Genomic DNA, 18,828 nt, shown 5'->3' with positions numbered 1-18,828 from the left:
TATGTAGCACTTATTATAAAAATATATTTAAATAAAACACAACTGCTTTCTGCAAGCGTTTTGTACAGCAACACGCTTCTCTCACACCTTTAACTTGGTACCTGTGATGTAGGATATTCCCAGAGTCCTTAGAGGAGTTCAGGTACAATCATCAGTATGAGGTCATCTTACAGGTTATGCCGGTCACCGACACCTCTGCTGCAATCAGCTGACCAGCTCTAATATAGATATTATATACCTGGCAGCCAATCTTAACACAAACACAACACTCAATTTAAATATTAATTTAATCTTCTGTGAATAATGAAAACAAAAATAGTTTTCTGTGGGTTGAGAATCATCTTTTTTTCCACCACAAATTTAGCTCTTAACGATAAATCCTTTTTTTTTTTTTAACACTTGATTAGTGCATTTATGTTTCCATTTACAGTGATTTTAAAAGTGCTGCAGGTGAACAGATATCCATTATCACGTCTGACTGCAGTTCCGTAATTTGATCACTAGAGGTCAGGTAAACTGCGCTTCACTCTGATGGATGCAATTCCCACATGAGACACTAGATGTCAGAGCTTATATGCAATAGATCATGCAGTGGTAAAAATAGATTTATTTCGTTAATCCTTTTGCTACGTGTCCCACAAATAGGCACTGTTTGCAAGCACCTCAGACAACTTCTGGTTGTAGGGTCTGTAAAAATCCAAGAGGAGCTGCCTGGTATGAGGTAGCATAGGACCCAGGCTGCTGTCTTTTGGGCGACGGCTGTTTGAAGCTTGTTTGTGCGCTATGGACGCGGTCTGTTCATCACTCAACGGTCCTGCAAGCATTAGGACAACACGTATTAAGGCAACCTGTAGCATTACAGCTGATTTGGTCCAGTGTGATGAGTACTTATACAGTAGAAGAATGAATGGAACAAACAAACTGCTAAGACTTAGAGAAACAAAACATTTCTAAAAGAAATAAACACACAATGCAGCCTATGTGGACCTGCAGGTTCTTTTCTGCCATCAAATTCTATGTTTCTATTTCCCTGCATGCCCCACCAAACAAGCCTACCTCTCAGATAAGCACAACACAACATTCAATGCAGAATTCACTTTAAAAATTATTTTAGAATGTACAAGTGTTTTACTTAAAGGTTATTTGCTAGATATAAAATGGTAATCACAGTGCAAAACCTACTGGCGCGCAGAACATTTTTATTTCCACAAATGTGTATAATTGTCCCCTTGGTGCATTCATAGGGGCACATCGACAAACCAGTTATTGGAACTGCCCCTAGGCACATTAATCTGCGCCTACTATTATGGAAGAGAGGGTCCAAGCACACAGTGAAAGAAGATAAAACATCACTTGGACGTCCTATCGACCCACCCACATCATTGGATTGAAACTTCTCAATTTTTGTCTTAAACACTGTTTTGTTTAACCTCACTTACACTACATTAATCATGAACGCTAAGGACATGGGGACTGTATTTAGTACATGTGTCAGCATTAAATGAATTTACTACATTGACTGAAATGTGCTTTTAAAGTGCACTTGACAACATAGGAAAAAAAAACATAGGAAAATTCCCAATTACCAGCACTCCTGGAGAACCATAAAAGTTCATCTACAAGGATCTGTTGTACCCCTGCAAAACAGGCAGCACCCCCATAAATGCACCTTATTCCCTTCCCTGATTGGTTAAAATGACTATTTTTTTAGTCTGGTAGGGATAAGACCAGACATATGTAGTCACTTGCAGACCAGGATTGAGGACGTTTCTGATCACATCCGAAGACAATCTAAGAACTTGTGCCCCAGAGCAATGGGCAGTACGCTGGTCAGGTGGGCATATTGCCTAAGGGACATCGCTTTCTGCAATCACTGACAGATGAAAAGTCTATAGACATGTCAATGGGATTCTACTTCCAACTGCTAGAAAGTTGGAATTGTCCGGCTGTGTTGCGTAGAACTGAAGAGTATTATCCTCTATTTATACAGCCTGTACAGGGATCTCTTATCCAAAAAAAGCCATTTCCAAGAGTTTTGAAAACCATAAAGGAAAAATAGTAAATTGTGCTGCTTTCCAGTAATAATGTCAAACACACAGATATCACCGAGTCATTCACATCCTTCATTTAAAAAATAATTTCAAATCACATCCTACAGCAATCCCATGAAAAAAACATAAATCACTGCGTCAGACTGTAAAACGAATGCTGGTATTTACCATTTCCCATTTTTTTTATTTTTCTCAGGCTGCTATTAGTGATTTAGGAATCTAGACTTCCATGGCAACCACAGTCACATGGCACAGAGAGGCTTTGCAACGCCCCTCTGAGCTCTGACGGCACTGTGATATCCTCCTTCTCCCCCACTGTGCCATCACATGAGCTGCTGAGACTGACTGTGCCTGGCAGCCATTTTTGTTTTCCAGCCAGAGAGCTTTTGAAGAGGAGATAATTATTTGTAGGATAATAGGGGGAAAAATACAGATGCTATTTAAAGAACAAAATCATAATAAATCTTCTATGTGGGAGTGCGGCTTTAAAAATAACTTTTAAATGTAGTTTACTATATTTTTGGATTACGACCTTCTATTGAAGATACTGACCTCAACAACATTATTTTCTTAATTGTGCCTAGCACAGAAGAATGTAAATGCTTGACATAGTTTTATGTTATTGCTCTATACAGTCTATGATCAAACACGGCTGGTTGTGCTGGCCACCTCTTTATTTGCCTTGTGTTATTCTATTGGTCATTCTGGATCTGGCCAAACCCCAATGACATCATATTCTGCCACTGCAGACTTATGAGCATCAGTGGCGGATCCGAAATGGGGGGTGATCAGGGCAATCGCCCCCCCCCCTCCCCCTCCAGCACAAAGCTAACCTTAAATTGCTCCAAGATGCCGCCGATCAAACCGGGGGAGGGGCCAATTGTGATGGGGGCAGGGCCAAATGGGGACAGCCAATCTGAAAGCACCCTAAAAATTAAGTCTAGGTCCGCCCCTGATGAGCATCACTATATAAACTAGGTAAAGATCCTATAACAAGAATTTTTTTTAAGCTTCATCTCTTAATATTTACATTAGACAAATACATAAATGCAGACAAATATTGACGGTATCTCGCTGTAAATAAGATGTGTATATACCTAGACTGAGGAATGTGTACACCAGATTCATACTTTGTGAGATATTAGCTGCATAATCTTCCAGACAGAGTATGAGAAACTGATCCAGGTCAAACACCGTCAGCCAGTCCCACAAATATACCACATAAAGGCCAACTTGTAGCCGCACCTGAGGACGAAAAACACAGAGTGTGATGTGCGCTGTACAGACATATAAAATATAATTTATATAATATATACACACAGACAACCAACAAGGAGGAACACGTACTCTGTAAATATGAACATTGCTTTATTTCAATAGAAAAAAAAAACAATAAACTACAATAGATGGACAGTCCACAGCAGCACTTACAATGAAACGTACCAAAGCAGTATAAACCTACATGGGGGGGGTTAAGAACAACAACACTGCAGAACTGAACAACTTCTTGGGGGATTTTCCTCCTAAACTACGTATCAGCAGAGGATGAGATATCCTCTGGTGAAAAATGAAATGACATCCGGGTGATTTGCAGATGTCATTCGTTGAGGTTTGAGCGTTGCATTCACAGAAGGTAGCCACAGACCTTTAAAATTTCCTGGTATATCTGTGCAATAACATCTCTTATCCATCATTCCAAAGTAGGTTTGGATGGAGAACATCCTTTGCGGGAACCTCCAGAAAGAGCGAAAAGTTGATCTATCTTCCTGAAACAGGAAACGATAAGTAGATATTGTTCTAAGAAGATCCAGAGTATGATATTGTTCTTCGTTTTTATTAGTTAGTTGTGAATAGAAAAATGGTAGTATTATCTCTTGGTTATTATGCAAAAAGGTAAATCAGCACAATTAGTTTGTAATACTTTCTCCTCCGCATAGAAATGTAGTTTTCCCACTCGATGAGCAGATGTAATGGATACTAGAAACAATTGGGGAATGTCTTGCAAAGGTTCAAATAGATCTACAATTAAGGCATCTAACACAATATTGAGGTGCCAGATGTTTGTTTCTAGGCCATAATCTTTTCACAGCTTGAAAAATTTAAAATAAGGTCTTCAGATGCCAGCTTGGTGTCAAGAAAGTCAGATACCAGAACGTTCAGGGTAGAGAGAACCAGATCTTCATTAAAACAGTCTTTAAGAAACTCCAAAATAATTTGTATACAGGCAGACATGGGATTCTCTATTTTCTCTTTGGACCACAAAATTAATCTTTCCCAGATTCTAGAATAATAGATATACTGATTCAAGCAAGAAAAAAATATTTTTCTAAGACTAAGTCAGAGAAACCTTTGTGTCTCATTAGTGACCGCTCCATCTCCATGCCATCAAGGAGAGGGAGTTTGGATTTGGGTGAAGAACTGGTCCCTGGTGTAGAAGATCTGACTGGCATAGTAGAGGCCAAGGTTGCTCCTGACCCATGGGCGACGAGACCAAAATGGAAGCATTGCTATTACCTCTACTGCCTCTTGATGACAGAAAAAGGAGGGAACATATACCCTAGCTGGACATTCCATGGGATTGACAAAGTATCTACTCTAGGTGCACTGTTGTCCCTGTGACAGGAGTAAAACTGGACTCCCTGGGCATTCTGGGTTCTTGCCCTTAGATCCGTGTTGGGAAGATGAAATATCTGAAATAGCAGATGAAAAGTCACATTTGACTCCGGCTGAGGTATTCGTATTGTATTTTTCTGCTACAAGAGCAGAAAGGGGTATCTGTTTTCAGCCCATGACATCACTGATGTCACTTCTGACATCATTGTGTTGCTCTCGGCGGCTCCTTACTTTTTTACTCTTCTGTTGTCGGAAAAGATATTGAGAGGTTTGTGCTGTAGCAATACCTGAAACTTCTGAACTGCACACCAAACCGCTCTCATTTCTAGAACATTTGCATGTAGACGCTCTTTGACCATGTTCCTTGTATTACTTCTGTAAGCAGATGAGCTCCGCAATATATGGAGCTTGAACCTGTTGTGAGACAATCCATTCTGGTTCTGAAAGACTCACACCTTGATTTCCTACTACATGCTGTCACCAGGTGAGTGACTGTTTTGTAATCTTTGAAAGACCGACAGTAAGATCTAAAGAATCTGAGTTGCGATCCCAATGGGCGAGTCAATTTGGTGTGCCGAAGACTGAATTTTGAGAAGCCTTTCCTGTGACAGACATACTTTGCCTTTTACAGTATCTGAACTCCCAGAAACTGGTGTTGTTGCAAGGGAACAAGATGGCTCTTTTATGTGGGCAATCCAGACATACTGTTGTAAGAACAGGGTCACCTATGGTCATGCTCTTGACAATGTGTTCTGACAAGAGTGTCATCTAACTACAGCTACAGGGCTATGCCGTGTTTTCTGAGAGCGGCCATAACATACTGTTGTAAGAACAGGGTCACCTATGGTCATGCTCTTGACAATGTGTTCTGACAAGAGTGTCTTCTAACTACAGCTACAGGGCTATGCCGTGTTTTCTGAGAGCGGCCATAACATACTGTTGTAAGAACAGGGTCACCTATGGTCATGCTCCTGACAATGTGTTCTGACAAGAGTGTCTTCTAACTACAGCTACAGGGCTATGCCGCGTTTTCTGAGAGCGGCCATAACATACTGTTGTAAGAACAGGGTCACCTATGGTCATGCTCCTGACAATGTGTTCTGACAAGAGTGTCTTCTAACTACAGCTACAGGGCTATGCCGCGTTTTCTGAGAGCGGCCATAACATACTGTTGTAAGAACAGGGTCACCTATGGTCATGCTCTTGACAATGTGTTCTGACAAGAGTGTCATCTAACTACAGCTACAGGGCTATGCCGCGTTTTCTGAGAGCGGCCATAACATACTGTTGTAAGAACAGGGTCACCTATGGTCATGCTCTTGACAATGTGTTCTGACAAGGGTGTCATCTAAGTACAGCTACAGGGCTATGCCGCGTTTTCTGAGAGCGGCCATAACATACTGTTGTAAGAACAGGGTCACCTATGGTCATGCTCTTGACAATGTGTTCTGACACGAGTGTCATCTAAGTACAGCTACAGGGCTATGCCGCGTTTTCTGAGAGCGGCCATAACATACTGTTGTAAGAACAGGGTCACCTATGGTCATGCTCTTGACAATGTGTTCTGACAAGAGTGTCATCTAACTACAGCTACAGGGCTATGCCGTGTTTTCTGAGAGCGGCCATAACATACTGTTGTAAGAACAGGGTCACCTATGGTCATGCTCCTGACAATGTGTTCTGACAAGAGTGTCATCTAAGTACAGCTACAGGGCTATGCCGTGTTTTCTGAGAGCGGCCATAACATACTGTTGTAAGAACAGGGTCACCTATGGTCATGCTCCTGACAATGTGTTCTGACACGAGTGTCATCTAAGTACAGCTACAGGGCTATACCGCGTTTTCTGAGAGCGGCCATAACATACTGTTGTAAGAACAGGGTCACCTATGGTCATGCTCTTGACAATGTGTTCTGACAAGAGTGTCATCTAACTACAGCTACAGGGCTATGCCGTGTTTTCTGAGAGCGGCCATAACATACTGTTGTAAGAACAGGGTCACCTATGGTCATGCTCCTGACAATGTGTTCTGACACGAGTGTCATCTAACTACAGCTACAGGGCTATGCCGTGTTTTCTGAGAGCGGCCATAACATACTGTTGTAAGAACAGGGTCACCTATGGTCATGCTCCTGACAATGTGTTCTGACACGAGTGTCATCTAAGTACAGCTACAGGGCTATGCCGTGTTTTCTGAGAGCGGCCATAACATACTGTTGTAAGAACAGGGTCACCTATGGTCATGCTCCTGACAATGTGTTCTGACACGAGTGTCATCTAAGTACAGCTACAGGGCTATGCCGCGTTTTCTGAGAGCGGCCATAACATACTGTTGTAAGAACAGGGTCACCTATGGTCATGCTCTTGACAATGTGTTCTGACACGAGTGTCATCTAAGTACAGCTACAGGGCTATGCCGCGTTTTCTGAGAGCGGCCATAAAGGACCACCAATGACCACTTTTGATAAAGGGCATGGAAGAGGTGGATCGGCTGAATGGATGGCAGGTGAATTGGAAGTGATATTCCTGGGTAAAGAACCTGAGGATCGATGGTAATTGCAATATGAAAATAGACATGTGGAAATAAACATCCTGCAAGTCTATTGAGGTTAGAAAATCTCCCTTTTTAAAAGGCCAAAAGGACTATCCATAAATGAAAACCTTGAGGTAAACGACTAGACCTACTTCCAGTGATCTTCCAACCCATCGAATCAAGTTTTTGACCAAAAAGGAAAGTTCCTTCAAATGCGATCATGGCCAGGTAATTTGTTAGATTTCAGATCTGTAGCCCTAGAGCCCTTCTTGCCACCAGGGACAGGCTGGACTGGGGGGCAGGGGGGCATGTGCCCCCCAGGCTGGTCCCCCTGCCCATACCTTGGGCAGGGTCACCTGCATTTTTTCCTCTTTAAAATAGTCGTGTCTTGCCCCCCGGGCTGAAATTTTCCAGCCCTCCCCTGCTTGCCACATACACTTCAATAAGGGTATTTGAATCTGGGCCACCACTATAACTACCCAAAGAGAACCTGGCTAACAGCCCACTCAGCAAATTTGTGCTAAAGTGATATTTCTAAAAGAGACGACAACAGTATACAGCAGGGCCTCACAAATAAAATCAACACTTTTACATATAATTTACACACTTTTCAGTACACATTGTCTACTAATCTTCACTTCAATATGTGTGTGTAGGGTATTAGCCCACAATCTGAGTGCTCTAGAGACTTAAGCATAATGCTTGAAGAAATGTGAATTAAAAATTGTAAACAAAAGAAAAACCAAACTATGTATAGAAACTTTCCAACTTTCTATGCATGTGATATTTAAAAGACCTCCTCCATCATCTCTTGTCTAGAGACTTGCTATAGCCAATGAATTGGCTCCATTTAGAGACATCCTCAACCGAAAAGTTTAAGGGGTATATTTACTAAACTGCGGGTTTGAAAAAGTGGAGATGTTGCCTATAGCAACCAATCAGATTCCAGCTGTCATTTATTTAGTACATTCTACAAAATGACAGCTAGAATCTGATTGGTTGCTATAGGCAACATCTCCACTTTTTCAAACCCGCAGTTTAGTAAATCTAGCCCTAAGTCTCTACATATTAGGCTGATGCTTGTCCAACATTTGCCAGTTTTTAAAAACTTAGCGTGTATGAAAAACTCATTAGACTGCATTGATTTAATCATCCAGAAAATTAACTGTTTAGATTTAATTATTATTGTTCTATTGTGTGAAGGGAATAAATAACAGGGGACTAATGACGTACAGCTCATTAAATCTCTACAGGGTAACCATGTCCCAGCTTCCCCAGTTACTGACGAGAACAGACGTATGCTCGCCTCACTCTGTATATGGTGAGGTCCCCAGGGCCGTCACGTACCGACAGTATGTTAGATAATGTAGCGTTGTAAGCGCAGGATCGGAGCGAGGAACCTTGCAGGCAGCTCTCAAACATTTGCAGAGATTCGTTCACTTTGTCGTTAAAGTCCTCGGCTGACTTGTTTGCAATAGCAAAGTACAAATAATCTGAGTACAACCTGTGAGGGGAGAGCGCAAACAAATCACAGTAGGCAGTACATGAAATAGCATACATAAATAAATTACATTCCAGTCCCGGACTGATTCATTTCCAAACCAGTCATTCAATTTCATACACACACAATATCACATACTACAAAAAATTATAAACACATAAATAAACACAACCTTAAAAAAGTTTCTACAGCTGCGCATTAAAAGCAATTACTTTGTCGACTCGCCGTTTTCTAGAGCACAGTTGCAAGGAGCATGCTTCTATTTAAAGGATATGTTAAATCTGAATCGACTTCCCCCCACCCTAGTAGCAGGGCTGTGGGGAGCCATGCGAAGGAAGCTTGTGGTTTAAGAGAAGTCACTCTCACCAACGTCTTCTCTATAACAAGCTGCATGTGACATTCAGACAGCACTGTGTTAGTCTCTAACACAGGTACTGACTGTACAGGCGTTACGCTGCATCAGTGTTAGAAAAACCCAGCTCCTCGCATTCGCTGAGCTAGCATTTAAAAGCACTACTGACGTGAACAAGGACACAAAACGTTATCTTACCTATGGTAACTCACTCCCTGGCGAGTTTACTTAAAAATTATTTATAAGAAGAGTAAGGGGCCTATTAATTCAGCCAAAAACCATGTGTAAACGGCTTTTTCCGCATGATTTAGGCATTTTAAAGGAATACACCTATCTAACAAAAGCCTATATCATAGATATCTTCTGAATTAGGCTAAATAACACATTAAATCGCAGTCCCCATTATTTTCAATGGGGACTGCAGTCTGGGTCAATTAACAAGCTCCAAAAAGCCTAGCTTTTCGGGGCTTAAACCCAATAGCTCATGCCATCTGAAGATGATGTTAGATGTTCTACCTTCTTCAACAGTCTTCCTGCTCTCCCCTTCGCTAAGTAATGAAAAATGACTCTGCACATGCGCGACCTCCAGGAAAGAATTCGGAGTTGTTAGTTAAGGAACGTCATCAGAGGGACAGCCTCCTATCGGATATGCTGTCCCGGCGTGATTTTTTTAAGAAATAGATGCATTGTATCATCCTTTATCATTGCAATAAGAGATGAAACTTAACCAGGGGACTTTCTGAAGCAAAGCACAGGTGGGTTACTGTTGCTGCTGTCTTCTCCTACTCCTGACCTTGGCTTGTCAAACATATCTGAATAAATAGCTCTACCTGCCCTGACCCTAATTTGTTTAAAGGAACTACTCTCTTCTACTACTCCTCACTTTGGCTTGTTAAACTGATCTGCATATACGTATATATCTAACTGCCCTGACCCCTAGCTTGTTAAAAAGAACTGCTGTCCTTTTGTGTTCCTGTCCTGGGCTTGTCTATTACTCTGCATTAATTCTTGCCAATCAGATTCTCAGTTTACTCTGCTGGTACCATCTAAGTTGATCACTACCTCCTACCTCCTACTGTGTTCTGTCCACTCCACTGAGATCAACAGCTACTAATACTACTTGAGCTTAAGTCCTGGAGCCAACTGAGTACGTAAACCATATATAGTTCCTTGGAAAGGGGGCTGCTAAAGGTGAACATAACATGGAGTGGTTCTAGTAGTTGAGGATCACATGCCATATTATCCTTAACAATCTTAAGATATTTCACTTGGTGAATACGGGTCTAGGTGCGCTCTGCTTTGACAGATACAATACACTGCAAGATACTTCTAACACATATGTGAAATAGAAAGTCCCAGCAGAACACACAGAGAATTTTTTTTTTTTTAAAGATTGTCACCTGTTAATAACGTAGGGCCTGATTCATAAAGGAAATTTAAGCAAAAAATTGAGTACGTTTTTTTACTCAAATTTTCTGGACAAAAGCATGTTGCAATAAAAGGGGTGCAAATTAGTTAATTATTTTGCACATAAGGAAAATATTGTCTGTTTTTTCATGTAGCACACAAATACATGATAACTTATGTGTACACTGAAATTTAAAGTTGATCTAGGACATGCCCTATAAATCTGCCATCGCATTTTAAATTTACATCCCTCCTCCAATGCAACATGGTTTTGCCTTATTTGCTTACTTTTGCTTAATTTTCATTAATGAACCACTCCCATAGTCATTAATGAGAAAACATTAAAACGTTTTTTGCCCCTCCCACATGCAATACATTTATCATGATGTTATTAATGTCTACTGTACATAAAATGCCTTTTTACAGTTGCTCCCGATTGCAAACATATGTTCTAGCATGTATTCACGGGTGTAAGGTCCATTTCTGGGCATGTGAAAAGCGGTTTTACGCGAAATGCGGCACGCATCAACGTTTACATTTCTTAATGAATCAAGCCTCAAATGTGTAAAGCAACAATAGATGCTGTGACTCCCTTCTGTGTCAGGATGCAGTTATAATTACAGTAAAATATTATAAAACACGCACACATGCTTCACTAAAAACATTGCAGAAGATGTGCAAACAAAGTATATATTGTTGCAGGAACTAGTCCCCCACAAAACATTATGCCCACCAAACACTAAAGAGCCCCTTTCACCTACGCATAGGTGCAGGCAGTCATTCTGTGGAGCGAATAAATATTCACCAGAATGCAGCCTATCAATTTACTAGGAGCTAATTATTCATGAATATAGGAGTTCAGTGATGTCACTGATTCCCATCTGCATTTTCACTAGTGGACTGAACTATTGGTTCAGTCCACAAAATAAAAAGAGCTGCATCAACCATTGTCTTACCTCTCCACAGGATTCCGAAGTATGACGATGAACTTGGACCGTGGGTGGATGGCATGGATGAAGTCCTGGATTAACACTGGGGGCTCTGTGTTGGTGACATTGTCGTAGAAATAAGACCAAGCACTGTTGTCCCACATAGTGGATGCACTGGCTTCTCCTGCATCATAAAAAGGATAGAAAGCCTTCACCGTCTAGCAATTTCCAACATCACATCATTTACAGGTATCATACCCGGGCGCTGCATCTGTTCCTGCCATCCTGCTATCTCCTACCTGAGAGGATGGGATCCAGCTGTCCCGCTTCTAATTCTGTGCCTTCAATGTGATGATCCTGGATTTTTTGTGCTGCCATATCAAACAGGTCCAGGTAATCCTCCAATGGGAAAGGCTTGTGAAAAGGCTCCTTTAGATTCACAATTCCTTAAGTGAAAACAATAAACAATTCAAATATCTCCTGGCCATACTATAACCAAGATGTCTGTACTCCCTAGTCTTTAAGAGCTCTTTAATACATATGGGTATTGAAAATTAAGCCCTGAAAGCACATTTGGAGTGCGTCAACAAAGTCTGGTAAACGCTCTCTGATGCTGCATCGAAAAATAATGGATGGACCTATATACAAACACTTTCTGACAAGCATTGGTTACACGACAATTTTGATGCCGTCTCTAGCGTTCATTATATTTTTCATTGTGGGTGCTCTATGGGAACAGCTGTCAAAGCAAATAGTCCACTAAGCTACAGCGCAGATATAAGACTCGATAATGAATACGTCTCAAAGCTCTATTTAAATTACCTACACTTAAGTGATTTTTAACGTCCATGCGTGTGTAGCCTAAGCCTTTAAAGTGCGTTTTTTAAATCCTATTAAATGCGCTTTGATGCCGATAACAACTTAAGTAACTAGACCAGCACATGTACACTTTCTCACAAGCATTGATTTTAATGTTGCCTACTGCATTGCAAAGAGTTGAAGCTTGGTAAAGTATAATGGATCTCTCTGGAAACACACATTCAGCACATAGTACATTAGGCTGTAGGAAAAACACGCTTCCAACACTCTGGAAAAGTGAAAAGGTTTAGTCTGTGCTTTTAACTAGTGTTGTTTTTCCACCCCCATGTGTATGAGCCTGTAGACTTATATTTTCAATTTTCTGCAAACCAGACACCCGAAAAAGGAAAAGCATTAAAACAATACCTATACTTAACATGCACCTGCCACCTACATACACAGCACAGGCAGTCAGTTTCTGCACGGTACCAGCGAAGGTATTTGTGGGAATGCAGAATGTCTATTCATTATGAACCCGCAACATAACAGATACATGAAGTGTCACTGTAAGAGGGTCTCACAAATACGCTTTCTCTGGAATTCTAAAACACCTCTGATCAACCATTATATCAGGGGTAGGCAACCTGCGGCTCTCCAGGTGTTGTGAAACTACAAGTCCCAGCATGCTTTGCCAGTAGATAACCAGCAGATAGGTGGCAAGGCATGCTGGGATTTGTAGTTTCACAACACCTGGAGAGCCGCAGGTTGCCTACCCCTGCATTATATGTTCAAATTAAGTCCGTCCAGTTCTGGAATACTATAGATGCCTCAACAATAATTATTGCCACATAAACTCTGGAAAATGGCTAAAATGGTTAATACAATGATTTATCTTACCAAAGCGTTTCCTAGTCCACCAGTGAGGCTCCTTGATGGCCGAGAACTGGATGTTGGGATGGAGGCGTAAACGGTCGTAGAGGTCTGTAGTGCCGCATTTTGGCTGACCAAGGATATAAAAGTGGGGCAGACATCGCAAGCGATAGTGTTGACCCTTTCTAAGTTGAAGTGTTGCCCAGAATCTTTGGCGCATCTTCTCAAATATAGTTTGCAAGCGCTTACCGTACAAGGTATACGCGTTTGTCCCATAGGGATCACTGTTGCTATTTCCATCGTACTTCTGGTACCAGCACGGGCTGCGGCTTAGGTGGAGGAACTGTTGTGGGATTACAGAGAACAGCTGGGGAAGGAAACAAAAAGCAGCTATTTTGTAAACCAAATAAATATTTATGTGAAAAAAATCATCATCATCATTGTAGTGAACATAAAGGAATTACAGTTCTAAGGATTAACCAATAACATGACTGGGGGGAATAAGGATTAATCATATCTGCAGTAAATATGGTATATCAAATGAACCATTGATAAATTGAGCTACTAAGGTGTAAAATGTGAAGTCAGAGGGTCTGGTGTGTATTTACCTGGTGGCTCTGCCCACCTCTATGTTAAAAAGATAACAGCACCACTTTCAAGGGAAGCTGAGGAGCTTCAAAGGCCCCTGGGGTGAGCTACATCCTGACATAAAGACAGATGGGAGGGAGCTGTTCACGGGAGACCCCATGATGAATGGCTATATTTTGCATAGGCAAGTATATTTCAGTTTCCAAAATACCACTTAAAATCAATAAAAGTAGTAATCAACCAGATACTCATCAATAGCATGATGAAGGGCAGCCCATACGTCAAATAAAGTATTCTGTCACACAGTGAAGTTGAGGAAATGAGTATAAGTTCAACTAATACACTGGATGTAGGACCTTTTTAGTATCAATATATTGGTAAATTCATAGTGAATCTATTAATAATAAAATTGGGTCTGCGTGACACTCCACACTAAAGTTAGGACACATAATAGAATTGGGTAATAAATCAGGCAATATACAAATGGTGATTGTAAACAGTGTCACAGAGCACAACCCCCTTGAAGGAGGGGTAAGATGTAAGGCTGTCTTTAAAACACTGAGACCAGTTACAAGAAATTTTCAGTCTTTTGGGAAATCAATCATCATTTATAAGCTGTCCATCTTCCAAGCCAAATTCCCTTGGCGCAGAATATACCATAGTCTGTAAGTTGCACTCTGGGGCAGAATCAATTTAGCCACGTTAGTCTAGGATTAACGCGGCGTTCGTGTTATTACCTTGAATACAGTAATTTTAACCCGGATATTTACTTGCGGCCCCGAGAGGTGCGAGAAAAAATCAGCGTTGAAATTACCGTACTTACGGTAGTACTGCGCACTTTTACCGTACTAAGGTTAATAGTGCGCAGGCTGCTTTATTCCTAGAATAACGCGGCCGAATTGAATTGGCCCCTCTGAATTTAATCCCTTTATTTTAAATCTGTTTTGCTTATGTATGTCATGTCAATTGTTTATTAATTGTTTTTTTCCCTATAACCTGTAGGCATTGTACTTTTTGTATATTAAATCTATAATTTAATTAGCGCTGTCCTTATTGCTCTAAACGAGTTCACTGCCTGTTTAGAAGAGATAGATTGTTTGGCTTGGTTAACCCTTTAGATACCAGTGTGTGAAGTGTTAACTGTTTAGCTACCAGAGCACAGAGTGTGCGCAATTGGGTAATTAATTCATAGGTTTGCTACGGGCCTTATACGTAGCTGGTGGCAGTTGCAGAGGGGTGTTGAAGAGGGTGTTTGTGTTGGGAAAAGGGACCAGCAAAATCTGTAGCCTAGGAGAGAGGTGAGTGTGAGGATTAGGCTGGAATCCTGTGTGCTCCCTTATAGTAAGCTTCCAAGTCAGAGGGCGGTTTGTGACTGGTAAACGTAGTTAGGAGCGGTTTTCTGACACAATAGAGATGACATAGTGTGCGAATGTTGGAATATATGATAAACTATTAAATCAGGGAGTGGCTAGAGGGGTTTATCCCTGACAATCATCATCAGCTATTTATATAACACCACTAATTCACCCCTTTCTTTGTGGAGGTCAGATTTCTTCAGGGACCCCTACAGCATAGAGGATGAGGTTGGCAGAGCCCTTTCATATGCATATTATTTTATACAATATTCTTGTTCTAAAGCATGTGCGTATGTTATGATGGGTCAACATTCTTACATACGTTTTTTAATTAACATCTGTAACTTACATGCAAATTTAAGTGTTGTGCATTTGTTATTTATATGTGCAAATAAATGTAGATTTAAATGGCATTTAGGTGGGCGATTTTATATGTGTTGTGACCTTACCATCACCCCTTAGAGCATCTACAGGAAGTAGGGATTTTGTTGCTACACAGATTGTTTCGATACGTACTTTCCTTCCTTTTTGGTCACCATTTAATTGCATGAGGTTCCGTTTTGATGCATTTCATCAGACTAGTTACGTGTATATAAATTTTTATTTGCAAACTATGTAATGTAATTTCAGAACTATGGTACAATTGGTTTGTATGTTGTGCATGCATCATTATATTATACTTTGGTGAACTGATGTTTTGTACAAAGTCTGATAATTGTTTTGTTAATGATCTGCAACATTTATAGAAGAAACTTTCAGTATCTGCCAACAAAATGTGTAAATGTTACTAAATTGTTCATGATGATGCTAATAGTCTCACTTATGGTTGCTGTGAGGCTTTTTTTAATTTTCCATCTGGTGCATTCTTGTTTATCTGTTATTGAATCTAAAATAATAAATCATAATTTGTTTAATTATTTGGAGCCTACAAGAGTCTTCACGTAATATCTAGAATGAAATGTATTGTAGAGAGGAAACAATACCCTCTCTATGCCAACTTCTGCTTGTATCCCTTGAGTGTTACATTGCAAAAACTGAAAAACCTTTTTAGTAAAGGACATGTCATGAAATGATACAAGGATATGGAATGTTGAGAGAAGGTATTTTGTCTTTTCAGAGACTTGGTGAATATCATCAATGGAACTACACAAACCTTAATAATGCGAGAGAACCACCTGCAAATGACATCCGATAGTTGTGGGACAATCATTGCTCTAATATCTTGTACATTTCAGGCTATCCAGAAAATGACAAGAGCAGGACAAAGAAAAGTGGTCACTGGCTGGTGGCACCAGTGGTCAAAGTGGAAATTTAGAAGTGATGGTATGTAAGTTAATGGAATTTGATAGTTTTACAATCAAAGCAGTAGGAGAACTGTTGTACCACTGTACACCAGTTCAGCATGACACCAGGGTGTAAATGTATCAAACTGAGAGTTTTCCTGGCGGGTTTTCAAAAACCAATCAGATTCTAGCTATCATTTATTTAGTATGTTCTACAAAATGACAGCTAGAATCTGATTGGTTGCTATAGGCAACATCTCCACTTTTCAAACCTGCCGGAAAACTCTCAGCTTTATACATTTACCCCCAGATGTGTTTAATTTACACCAAATTCACCGCTATTGATACAATTGTACAGCTTGTGGCATGCAGAAGTAAGTTAATTAAATATGTGCTATTCTCTAGCATTTCCCATAACACTCACATTTTCAATGTTATCTGTGTTAGACTTCTTTTAACTTTAAAAACAATCATTGGAAAAAAAAAAAAAAAACAATCATTGGAGCCATTTAGCTTTGACCAAAAGCTGTTCTGCTGTCCTGTGCTATTCTTCTGCTTGCATTCTCTTTGAAATCCCAGCAATCACTATTTTACATCAATGCAAACGCAAAGAACACATAAAACAACTGTAAACAAGACACACATATATATATATATATATATATATATATATATATATATATATTGTGAAAAGCTTGCAAACAGATGGCTCCTCACACAGGTTTCAGCTGAACCACTTAATGTTATTCACTTGTCAGGATGGATGAACAGTCTTTGCAGTGTCTTCAGCAAACGAGTGGAGCATTCACAACAATAAACATAATCTAATAGCCCTAAACACTGGCTATCACATTTAGGTCCCTAGCTGGTCACTGGCCACTTTTTGGCACCAGTCTCCCACCCACAACACAAGACAGTTATTTATGCCTCCTCCCCAGCACTACTCTAGCTGATTCCTTGATTGCTTAGACCCATGTGCTCCACCTGGTCTCCTGTGCTGTGTGTGTGTGTTCGTGCAGATTTAACCCTCTCTGCACCTATAGGCTGTGGTTTACCAGGGGAACCACCACTCTTTCCTCTAGTAGAAGGTGGCAAAGTATCCCAAATGCCACAATATATATATATATATATATATATATATATATATATAACAACAACAACTTGAGCGCTCCCAATTGATTATAGTTCTATAATAAAAATATATATTGTAAAATGTCTGTTAAATGTTGCAAACCAATATAAGGGTGCCAAACATCAACAAAAATAAAAATAACATTATAATATTGTGCGCCAATAGAACAGACCATATAAAAAATAGTGACAGATGGCGGATGTCGTTCTAAACAAGAATGTTTATTACAATATAGTATATCAACCCGACTTCAAATAGAATATTATGTATAAAAATGCAATAGTATATATACATATATATATATACATATATATATATATATATATATATATACACATATATATATATATATACACACACACATACATACATATATGCACACACGCATGTACACGCTTGTAAGAATGCGGTTTCTTTTAATAAGTCTAGATTATTTATTTTTTATTTGGATAGGAGACACCTGTGGTAATGACAAGTATTCTGCAGCGCCACTAATTCGGCAGCGCTGTACAGAGAACTCATTCACATCAGTGCCTGCCCCATTGGGGCTTACAGTCTAAATTCCCTGACACACACACACAGACACAGACAGAGAGACTAGGGTCAATTTAGAGAGCAGCCAATTAACCTACCAGTATGTTTTTGGAGCATGGGAGGAAACCGGAGCACCCGGAGAAAACCCACGCAAACATGGGAAGAATATACAAACTACTCACAGATAAGGACATGGTCAGGAATCGAACTCATGACCCCAGCGCTGTGAGGCAGAAGTGCTAACCACTAGGCCTTTTCGTGTTTTTCAAGTTTAAAGTAAATTCTATTTGAGTTATCTAGGATAAAGTGCCTGAGGTTCCTCATTAATAAGGCATTAGTTAGGTATACAGACAGTAAGGAGAGGTCACTTTGATCCTTTTTTTCTAGTTACTTTTAAGCAATTAGTGCTACCCTAAATAAATGTTCATCCCAAAAAGTGCAGGGGTAAATGTCTGTATTTTACTTTTCTTTCTTTCCCCTCATGCGGTGCTGTTACATGGGTACAATGTATAAGTGTGCAACAAATCCTTTTTGTGTAAGGATTTTAGAATAGGGCTGGGGTTGGGAGGCACAATGTCATCATCATCATCATCATCATCATTTATTTATATAGCGCCACTGATTCCGCAGCGCTGTACAGAGAACTCACTCACATCAGTCCCTGCACCATTGGAGCTTACAGTCTAAATTCCCTAACATACACACACAAATTGAGAGAGACTAAAGTCAATTTGATAGCAGACAATTAACTTACCAGTATGTTTTTGGAGTGCGGGAGAAAACCGGATCACTCAGAGAAGACCAACGCAAAACACGGGGAGAACATACAAACTCCACACAGATAAGGCCATGGTCGGGAATCAAACTCATGACCCCAGCGTTG

At 40.2% G+C, this 18,828-nt stretch overlaps 1 protein-coding gene across 2 annotated transcripts in view; it reads right to left on the bottom strand.

Moving 5' to 3' along the window:
• Positions 1 to 269: 269 nt before the first annotated feature.
• Positions 270 to 18,828, bottom strand: part of CHST15 (carbohydrate sulfotransferase 15) — a 57,565-nt gene continuing 39,006 nt past the window's right edge. Inside the window, exons 3-8 of one of the 2 annotated variants that reach the window (XM_075216074.1) lie at positions 13,081 to 13,420; positions 11,685 to 11,831; positions 11,413 to 11,569; positions 8,508 to 8,700; positions 3,149 to 3,296; positions 270 to 814 (exon numbers count right to left, since the gene is read on the bottom strand). In XM_075216074.1, coding sequence (XP_075072175.1) covers positions 627 to 814; positions 3,149 to 3,296; positions 8,508 to 8,700; positions 11,413 to 11,569; positions 11,685 to 11,831; positions 13,081 to 13,420 — 1,173 coding nt within the window. In that variant the 3' untranslated portion in view covers positions 270 to 626. The remainder of the gene's footprint in view (positions 815 to 3,148; positions 3,297 to 8,507; positions 8,701 to 11,412; positions 11,570 to 11,684; positions 11,832 to 13,080; positions 13,421 to 18,828) is intronic. The other variant, XM_075216075.1, reaches the window with a different exon arrangement.

This window comes from Mixophyes fleayi, chromosome 6, assembly GCF_038048845.1.
Source record: "Mixophyes fleayi isolate aMixFle1 chromosome 6, aMixFle1.hap1, whole genome shotgun sequence".
NCBI lineage: Eukaryota > Metazoa > Chordata > Amphibia > Anura > Limnodynastidae > Mixophyes > Mixophyes fleayi.
The sequence above is the reverse complement of the archived record's forward strand: the minus strand, read 5'-3'. Positions and strand labels throughout refer to the sequence as shown.